Source organism: Amphibalanus amphitrite, unplaced genomic scaffold, assembly GCF_019059575.1.
Source record: "Amphibalanus amphitrite isolate SeventyFive unplaced genomic scaffold, NRLGWU_Aamphi_draft 000036F_arrow, whole genome shotgun sequence".
NCBI classification, from domain to species: Eukaryota; Metazoa; Arthropoda; class Thecostraca; order Balanomorpha; family Balanidae; genus Amphibalanus; species Amphibalanus amphitrite.
This window is the reverse complement of record NW_024881532.1, coordinates 395,777-406,380: the sequence shown is the minus strand read 5'-3', so window position 1 is coordinate 406,380 and position 10,604 is coordinate 395,777. Positions and strand designations below refer to the sequence as shown.

At 52.6% G+C, this 10,604-nt stretch overlaps 1 protein-coding gene across 2 annotated transcripts in view; it reads left to right on the top strand.

Moving 5' to 3' along the window:
• The first annotated feature begins 2,393 nt into the window (after positions 1–2,393).
• Positions 2,394–10,604, top strand: part of LOC122371694 (unconventional myosin-VI-like) — a 40,003-nt gene continuing 31,792 nt past the window's right edge. The window contains exons 1-2 of one of the 2 annotated variants that reach the window (XM_043348213.1): positions 2,394–2,669; positions 4,318–4,502. In XM_043348213.1, coding sequence (XP_043204148.1) covers positions 4,319–4,502 — 184 coding nt within the window. In that variant the 5' untranslated portion in view covers positions 2,394–2,669; position 4,318. The remainder of the gene's footprint in view (positions 2,670–4,317; positions 4,503–10,604) is intronic. The other variant, XM_043348225.1, reaches the window with a different exon arrangement.

Here is a 10,604-nt window from a genome sequence, read left to right as displayed (position 1 = left end):
AGCAGACGAGCGTCCGAGCAGTCGCTTCTCTCTTACAGGACACGACGATGGGCCAGCCAGATAGCCTGTCTGCGTACACGAGAAACGTCTTTCCAGCGTGATGAAAGAAGTCTACCGACACGGACTGGAAGACTCTCGTTGGACGGGGATCTGTCAAGAGGGGTTCCTTTGGCAGGCTGGGAAGTCTCGCATGGCAGGCTGCACATGCCGAGACGACGTTACTGATGTCTTGGTCGATGTTGGGCCAGTACACTGACTGTCTGGCGCGTCGCTTAGTTCGGTCTACGCCCTGGTGACTGTCATGTAGACGTTCCAGTACTTCACGTCGTAGACTGTGTGGGATGACAAGACGTGCTCCGCAGACGAGCAGGCCGTCGTCGATCGATAGCCGCTCGCGAACGCACCAGTAGGGGCGAACCAGGCTGGGGAGGTCCGCCTTGTGTTCAGGGAATCCGTTCATGACTGACTCTGTCACCTTCTGGTACGTCTCGTCTGTTCTGCTGGCTTCCCTCACTTTCTCCAGGATGATGTCTTGCATCGGGGAAGCTGTCGTCTCGTCACCGTCCTCTTCATTTCTTATTCGAGCCAAGAGTGTGCTTCTCGTCTGGTGCACGACCTCTCGCTCTGCTTCCTCGTCTTCAGGGCTCGGCTGCTCCACCGGTGCCCGAGATAGGGCATCTGGGAGATGATGCTTCTTACCAGCTTTCCAGACTGCTGTGAATGTGTAAGCCGTGAGCTTCTCCCGGAGTCGTTGGAGTCGCGGGTTCTCGATCTCCGCAAGTGACTTGCTGTTCAGGATCGGTACTAAGGGTCTGTGATCAGTGATGATGTCGAACTCCGACATTCCAGCCAGATAGATGTGGCACTTTCGCACTGCCCATGTGATTGCCAGCATCTCTAGCTCCACGACGGCATATCGTGACTCAGCATCAGACAGAAATCTGGAGCCGCACTGGACCAGTTTCCACTCTTGGTCGTGGCGCTGTAGCAGCGCGTAGCCCAGGCCGCCGACTCGCGAGGCGTCTGTGTGGATGGCGGTTGGCAGTGACCGGTCAAAGTACGCCAGCACGGGAGGGGTGACAAGTGTGGCTTTGACCGTCTCGAACGCTGCCTGGTGCACCGATGTCCAGCTCCATACGTTTCTTGGTCTCAGCAGGTCTTCGGTTACCTTTGGTAACCGAGGGCGGCTTTTTCGAGTTTTACGACTTTTTAGTTTTTTTTTTGTTTTGTTTTAGGGGGGAAGTTCGCTTACCGAAATATGCATAATAGGCGGCGGTACGGGGAGGGCACCGGGGCACCGTGCCCCCCCTTTGATTTTGGAATTTTAACATTAGCCCTATGGGCGTTGCATGGAAAGAATGGGACAAAAAGTCGGCAGTGCCCCCCTCTCTCCTTAATTGAAGGTGTTCCGTTCCGCCTTTACTGGAAATATGTTGCCCCGATCGCACCGCATAGGCATAAGGCAGATGCCCTAAGAGATTGGCCCGCGAGTCCCAGGTACCGGCCATCCGTCTATCACCCGGCGGGCACGCCTTTCCCGCCAGAGGCACCCTGATACCGCGGACTGGCCTCGCACGTCACACGTGCTCTGGTTCTCCGGTCCACATTCCATGCATATCGCGAATATTTTTGTACCTTACATCTGTAAGAATCTGGGTTCTGCAGGCAGTGTATGTACCTAAATAACACAAACCCACCGTTCCTGCCCACTCCCTTCCCAGCATTCCCTACCTAAGGCTTCTGTTTGAGCCTGAATCTTCCGAAAAAAACTCCCGATGACTCCGATGCTAGGTGTATGTATGTATGTATGTATGTATTGACGATCAAGAGCAATCCACAATCGGCGTGGCGATTACACTGTAGTAAGTAGGTACTTGTGCACAGCGTAATGGACAAAACTTCATAACAAATATTTGCGCATTTGGGGTCGGCGCCGCCGCCATCATAGATCTCTATGGGCATAAATATAAATCTATGGGCGCCATGCCCGCCAGCAGCGGAGTTACGGATATCAAACTACTATCAGATTGACGAACATTGCCTGACCTTCCACATCATGAATGTATTTTATGCGCAACCTTTGTAAATTTATGAAGGTACGATATTATGAACTGAGAATGTAAACGAATGTGTTATATGAAGCCAGCTGAATAAGCACAGCAAACTCGAACAAAACTTTAAAAATTAAAACTTTTTGTATAATTTGTCAAAGTTTCTTTATTTTGAAATACTGAATCGTATTAAAATTATAAAAGTGACTGATAACAATTAATTCTACAATCAATAATATAAATAAAATGAAAATGAAACCCAACGCTGCTCAGGCAGAGTGAGATCAGCTGACTGAGTTTCGGTCACGTGGCCTTGGAAGTGATTCTCACTCGATCTACCCTCCTTTGTTTTGATCTGAAGTGACCCGGCTAGGGCGTTTGGGGGCTGCAGTCAGGGCTGCAGTCGCTGCAGTCTGCGTCGGGCTCCGCGGTGTTAGGTGTGTGTGGTGGTTGTGGAACTTTTATACAGCGTTTTGCCAAATACATTCACATTTATTTTGGTATTAATATTTACTATACCAGGCAACAATCATTGATTCAAACGTTTTGGAGACGCTTGAACTCAAACTTCCTTTCCAACGGATCAAGGCTTCCAGCTGAGAGCTGAAACAGGTTGAGGTAAGGTTGCTTTTATTTGTAAGCTATGGAAGGCATCAGTCCTCATTCAAACATACTTAAAAATCTAGCATGCATTATTCTTATGCACCTCTGTGCATGCAAGTGATGTGCGCAAGAATGAATGCAATTGAGGAGGTACAGGTCTCGCGTGTTTAAGTGGTAGATTTTGCACCTAGAAAATTTAGTGTACTTCAGGCTATATTTTTGTCATCTTAAGCTTTTAAGTGTTGAAGATGTGATCAACTTGTTGGTTCACAAGCTGGCCATGATTGTGTAAAATGGCTTCATCGTAGATCGATTAGTTTCTGAGATATTACCGGAAATGTAAAGGTGCAAAACCTACCGCTGGTAGGTTTTGCACCTAATCTTGCGGGAGCTGTACCTACTTGACAATGTTGAGGTACCTACTCAACTCACATGCAATTTCCTGATTGCCCCAACCAAACAGTCTGTTTCAGTCTTAAGATAGGTTGTGATTCCTCTTTTTATTGTGCATTGACTATTTCATACCTTGGCAACATTTATGATATTTCTGATGCTGGAAAAGTCAAACTTTATCAGCAAATTAATATAGGTGGGCATAAGACATGTGCATGGTTCCTAGAAAATGAATCTGGGATCTGATCCCTTACCTTGCCTTACCTCACCTTACCTACCTTACCATTGGCTGGACTCAGACTTTGGGAGGCCAGAGCTTGCTCTATTGCTCTATTATTTGCTCTTTGCTCTAGCTTAAGATCCCATGGATCTTGATCTTGGATCTAATGAGATCATACCTATATCCAGCTCTCCCATTTGTCAAGAGATCCATTGGGATCATAGATTCAAACCTGTTATTGTCTAGAGATCAGATTCGATCATAGATCCTTACTTCATTTTTGTTAACACTTAGGCAGCTCCTCAAGAAACATCTGCTGCAATTTGCAGTAGTTCTGTGGGGATATCATTTGACTGTAAGTCACAATTCATAGTTTTGTAGCCACAGGCATCAATTTCTGAAAGTTATTGGTCAGGCTCTATTGATTTATTTTAGGATAACAAAGTCATTCTTACCATGCAGGGCCATCATACAGAATGTATGCAGGGGGATACATTCTGTATGATTTTTTTTTTTTGCAAATGCAAATATAATTTGCTAGAGTGACCATTGCACTTTGAAAGCTCATTAGCACTGGCTTTCAGCTCACTGCTCAAGCTGAATCCCAATGTGGAATGTGCCTGGACATTACCTTTTACAGCACAAGTGACAAAACATTAGTGATGATTTGGGCTCTTGGAGTTGGGCCACAGTTTTGAAGGAGGAATTGACTTATCCACTGGCCAAGGTCATCTGTTAATCTTGTGGGCAAAATGTTTCACAGTTTTAACATGCCAAGGAAGGAAACTTGGAAACTTCACTTCTAGAAACACAGCTGTTTTTTCATCAATAATAAAAGCTTCAGCACCAAATGAAGTAATAAGTAAGTGATGAAATAAAGGAATGTATATTGCACATTTCATAGCGAGATATGCTAAGACTTAAGAGCACACATAATTCATCTCCATTCATTGAGCACCATATAACTTCTTGTGAAAGTCATGCCCCAGCATTATCTCTGGTGTGTGGCCCTCTCCTGAGTCCTGACCAGCCATGCCTGTGCTACCACAGGATGGAGGAGCAGAAAGTATGGGTGCCGCACCCAAGTGACGGCTACCAGCTGGGTCAGATCGCTGACCTGGCTGAGGATGGCGCCACGGTTCAGCCTCTGGACCCCAAGCGGCCGGCGGTGACCGTCCCCTACGACCGGCTCTACCCTGCCGAGCAGGACGATAACAAGGATGTAGACGACAACTGTGAGTACCGACCGACGGAGGGAGAATGGGAAGGTCCAGCGGGCCCCGTGAAACTGCTGGGGGAGGTGCGGACTGCTGCCGGAACTGGGCCCCGCTTACGGAGCTGGGACCTCCGATTGAACTGGAACCGCTGAGGGACTGGTTCTGCTGACGAGACTGGGAACTGCTGACGAGACTGGGACCGCTGACTGGACTCAGACCCGCTGACCTAACTGCTGGTGTGCGTGACAGTGAGACACGCAAACGTCTCGTTAGTGCATTGCTGTTTATTGTATGCTTTGGGGAAGCCTGTTGCGGCGATGCCCCTTGTGGACGATGCATCGAAAAACGACTTCTAGTAGGACTAGGCTGGAAAGTAACCAGCAAACTGTTGGAAGGGATGGCGGAAAAATTGACTGGTTTACCGGTGACGAGAAGAGAGTTGCTTTCCTTGGAAGGCCGTTGCTGGCGGGCTTGTCCCGTTAGTCCCCACTTCCACTGGATAGGGGAAAGGACGGGACGGAACACATGTGAATTAGTATGCGCATTAATTTCCTCACCTCCTGTGAGTTACTGTTGTACCGGGCGGATCAATCAACTTTCCTGCATAACTGGACTTCGTACCGCGCTCTATCCTGTAGTACTTATGCTCGCCCTCTTCTATCCATTCCAACCCCCGTCCTCAGCCGCCAAATTCCTCCATGACCCCACCGCCAGCTGTTTCCAATGGCGTCGCTGCCTGAGCCGGTTTTTGCCGCGGGCCGTGGCCGGGCAGCCTCCCCTCCCCCTCCCCCCAGCACGGCTTCCTGCCCACCAAACAATGGCGCCCGGTACCTGGGCGGTGCGTGTGACGTCACTGGTGCCGGCGGCGCCGCACCGCCCGCGGCCATTCGGTGCCGCCCGGCTGGACGGTCGCAGCCACGACCGCCTATAAAACCCAGAAGCGCTCTGCAGCGCTGGATACCGTTAATTCGCCTCTCCGGTGGCACTCTAGCACCGCTGACTGGCGACTTACGGTATTCTAAGGGTTGCTTTAGGCATGAAGCTGAACGTAATTTGAATTTAGATACAGGCTGTTGTGCGTTATGCACGGCCTGCAAAAGTCATATTTAGAATCACCAACTGCGACACGCCCGTCGCCGCTGGGAGCCGCCCCTGGCCATGTCCGTGACTCTGGCGACCGGTGCGCCGACCGGACTCTAACCCGAAAGGCTTGCCGAGCTTTCGAACCGGCTGATGGGCGCTGAGCGCTGATAGGGTATCAGGCCGGGCGGCGAGGTGGACGGGCGCGCTGGTGGCGGCAGGTCGGGTCCACCGGCAGCGGGATAGCTGGCGGCGGCTGGTCGGGTCCACCAGCAGCGGCTGGTCGGGGCAGCTGCCGGTGTGGCGTCACGTCACGGTTCGCCGGCGCCCCTCCCCGGCCGACGCCCCCTCCCCTCCCCCTCCCCCGGCGGCCAGCTGACCGTCACGGGCACGCCCACGCCTCCCCTACCTCCGCTGCCTCCCCTCCAACCGTCCGTCCCAACCGCCCGTCGGCCCAGCCGTTTCTGTCTCCGAGCGTCCTGGCTGTCTGTCCTAGCTGGCTGATGACAGCTGCTATCACGATCCGTTCTCTCTGGCTGGCTGTGTGTCTGGCCTTTCGGATGCTTTGAGCTGGACGTGGGACGCTGTGGGCGGAGCTGGGAAGGGAGGCAGTGGGTGGGGACGACCGTCTGCTCTAAGCCAGACAGGAAAGGGAAGCTTTGGTTGGGGAAGGGAAAGAGAAGCTCTGGGTGGGGAAGGGAAAGCTGTGGACGGGACGGGAAAGGGAAGCCATGGGCGGGGCGAGTGGATGATGCCCACATCCCGGTAATCCTGGCTGTGAACCCACTACCCAGTGACCCGAACTGATCGGAAACGCTCCGTTAGGGATGGTCGTCAGTACCGTGCGGTGCGGAGTGGTTTGGAATCAGCGGCCAGTCTTGTAGACAGGGCTGTTTCAGTGTTTTCCTTCCGTTATCCATCCCTAGTACCCGCCCCCCCCCCGTCCCTGTACTCGCCGCTCCCCAGGGTTTGCGGTTCTCCCCATCTGCGGCGTCTGTCGGCCCGGCGCGGTGCCGCGCGGCAGCTGTGACCAACAGCCGCGTGCGGGTGCCGCTGTGCAGCCCGCCCGGTGGCCGGCTAACCGTCCGGTACAGGGCAGGGCGACATGGGTCGGGTGGCGGACCCGTGAGTCATGGGCCTTGTTTGTTGTGACATTCAGATAGTGGCCGGCGAGGTTGGGGGCCGCTACTACTCAACATCGTTGGGACACTTTGTTTGGAGGAAATGGTAGCCAGTTGGTATGACGGGTTGGCTGCGGTGACATGCTCTTTGGTGATTCATAGCGCCAAATGTGGCTGAATGTCTGAATATTTTATGTTTTTCTTTTACTACATAGCCAGCTATTACCTGCAATCAGTTGAAATAACAAGCAGCTGTATAGCTAAGCTGCAATCTTTGCCATCACGTTAACTGCACGCAGGTTTGACCAAGAAACTCTGTGCAGCGCGCTGCCGCTGCAGCGGCACGAAGCCACGGTTGCGTGTCTATAGGTGCAAAGCGGAAAGTTTCACCGGCGTGCTCGCTCACTGATCAACTGGGCTAACCTTTTTTTTGTCGTGTATCACACAGTCTGAGTCACGGTCCTTGTGTGCACCATACATACTGCACGCAGCTACCCAGTGGAAAGCTCACAATGCCGGCTTGTGAGGAACTGAAGCGTGCTGTCAGATTTTGTGCTGCATGTGAACGGAAATTCGAGGCGTTTGAGGCTCAGTGAGCGTGAAATGGAAACCAGCCAAGGTTGCGCTATGAGTCAGACGCCTTGATGTAATGTTTTCAGAAAGTAAGGTGATAGACATTAGGCAGATCAGATTTTTTTTAGACCCAAGATATGATACAGTTCTGCTACCGGGTCTGCGGCCAGTGCAGGGTCAGATGTAGTGTTCATTGCCATGACTCTCAGAGAAGGAAGGTTCCACTCATGCCGAAATAAGTATGACGTTTTAGTTTCAATTTTGTGTCATATCTTTCATTGATTTGGCTGACTGCCATTCCAGTTGGCAGCTGCGATTGTGGATTGACTAGTAAAACATTTTCTGAACACTGAACAGTGATGATTGAACGGCTGTACCGTGCTCACTTCCCTGGCTAGGACACCTAAATTGTTCGTCTTGCTGCCAGCCTTAGCACAATGCATATCTTCAGTTCGCTGCTGACCCATACACCGTCCCATTTTTCAATCAGTTGTCGCTACTATCGTCTGTATTTGCCGTGTATTTTGACATGACACGCGTCGGAGATCTTGGCAACATGTCGACACCCTCCATTGATACACGATAATGCCTATGTCAATATGGACGGTATGTCTAATCTTAGGACCTAATCATTTGATTAGGCAGTAATGCTGTCGATTTGCGCAGATCTTCATGGAGGCACACCGAGGTACCCACCTGCCCGAGCTCGGGATTGGCGAATCTCTGCGATTATTTCATGAGCGCATACCTATGGCCGTTATCGTCCTCTAATCAGCGTCTGGTACTGTGCAAGGTTTTCAGAAACATGTACTGGGGACGTTTCTTGGATAATCCGATAAGACAGCACCACACTTTTGTATGGAGCTTGGCGGCAGATCCACTTCGGCGTCAGACTCTGATGCACATTGCACAGTATTACAACGCATACCTACCAGCAATGCAGCCAGTGCCAGGATGGACACAAACTTGTATTTCTAGCTCCACAGTGCCAAGAAACGTTCCATCATATTTTGATGCCATATGTGAGGGGCCATAAGTGGGCTACCATATGCGGCTGACTGTCATGACAGGGAGGACAGCGTCAGGTGGCCGCGGCTCTCCATTGATCAATTACCGTTAGATGTACCAGTTTGTACATCACAAACACCATCAATCGTAATCACCTAGTCATGATGCTGAGTCGATGATAACCGTAATAACTGTCCTACTTCGTAAACCAACCACGAGGCCTTGAGACGTCTATCAGCTGTACTGAGTTGACATTCCTCGCACAAAAGTCGTGTTTTGCGCGGCTCAGCGCTGGAGAAGTTGAGCGACTTCGTTCATGTTCGCTGGATCAGTCGACCGAGCATTGTTTGGTCGCCGGTGACTTGACTGACAGGATGGGCCGTTGCCGCGAGAATAACTCGTCCACGGAGACTCGCGGCAACCGGCTGGGAAAGCCAGCCTCCTGCGGTGTATTGTCTGAGAACCATCGCCGTGGAGACAACCGAGTGTGAAGGTCATGGTGACTCTGATGATAGCAATGACTTTCAGCCAGCCGGTTAGAAGAACCTGGCAGCTCGATCACTATTACTTCTCATGGCTCGCTCAGCAGCCTACACATCCTCAACCCATCGCTAATAGGAGGGTGAAATGGGAGCCTTGAACTGCAGCTTTTGTCTCTGCATGCGTGACGGGCTTATTTACTTCCTACATGCGCTGCTGGTTGGCAGTAGTTCCGACTCGCTCCCGCTCATCCCCAGTACCCCGGCCGCCTACGCTGCTCGGTGTCGTTCAGTGCGGACACCGACTCCGGATCACCGACGCGCCAGTCGGTCGGGCCAGAGGTCCCGCCGTTACCCTCCCTCCTCCCTCCCATCCTTCCCTCCCTCCCTCCCCTACGGACGTACGGCGGCCCTCGCTCGAACGCCATATGGCGTGGTGCCGGCCGGCGTGGCGTGGGGCCGCGTCGCTGCTACACACCGCTGGTCGCTGCGTGAGCCGCGGGTGACGCCGCCAGGGACGCCAGCCGGCTCAGACGGATAGGGAATGAGCGCAGAGGCATGTCCGGCTGACAAAGGCTTAAAACGACGATCCACTGCATCATGACAGACGCGTGGATATGCGATCATCATAAATGCTTTGATGAAATCCATGTGGAATGCGGTCGAAGGCAAGGCAACTTTTTGTGCCCCTTGTCATCCTGCGCTATGATACTTGATGGCAAACCACACCGCACGACTGTCGTTTTTCATTGTAGTTATTTCGTTTGCGATAAACATTGGACGCCTTTATGTCCGTACAGCTCCTGTGTTTTGTTTACTCTCTAAGCAACTACTTGTGGATACGCAAGGACGCGATGCCTTTTAAGTTGGAAATCCTCGCCACCTCACCTACCACCTCACGATGCAAGGAACGTTTCCTCCCCAGCCGAGCAGTTACCGGCGGGCCGCGTCAGATGGCCCGCTAGCCGATGTGTGTCGACTGACTTTGTGGGCGATGTGTCTGGCGGCTGTCTGTTCGGGGATGTATGTCGGACGGCGGCGGTGTAGCAGGTGGTGGGGTGTCAACTCTGAGGCACAGAGCTGGGCCACAGGCAGACAGAGACAGACGCCAGCTGTGTGATGGAGACAGACGCGGAGACGGAGACACACGGGCTGGGGGATAGACGGAGACGGACTGAGATAAACGCACGGCAGGGAGATATAAGGAGGCAGACGGAAGGATGGGAAGACGGACAGCGGCCGTAGGGAAAGCCCGGGGGCGAGTTTCGGCCTCTCCAGGCTAGCTGTTTGTGTGTACTATGTAGGTCCCGTACAACCGTCCTTGGGCGACAGTTCCATTTTCCTAGCGCGCTGGTGCCCGACCGCAGAAATGGGTCCAGCGCTCGTTGTTAATGACCCTCTCTAGTAAGGACACCTGACTGGAATTGCGAGCGCCTGCGCCGCTGTAGGATGGCACGGCAAAACCCGTGTCATCCACGGAACAATCAGGCTCATCACCGCGCCGGTCGGCCAGCTGGCGAGATATCATCGCTCCCCCAGACGTCGCCCGTGACACCAGACTGACTGCATTCACCGGACGGATGAGACTGAACTTCAAGGTTCTTGTTTTTTTTTATGCGGACACATAAAGCGGCCTCAACGAGAACCACAGAGAATATTGATCAAAGTACAGAGCCGAAGTTGAAGCTCGACCTCCTTCGTTCCTTCGCCACCGATTCGATACATTTGTGGCTACATTCGCCAGTGTCTGTGCCGCTGCCACTGCCTGTGCCCCTACCAGTGCCGCTGCCGGTGCCAGTGCCGTCGGTGCCGGTGCCGCCCCGTTCCGCGCGGCTGACCTGTACCGGGGTCAGTGATCG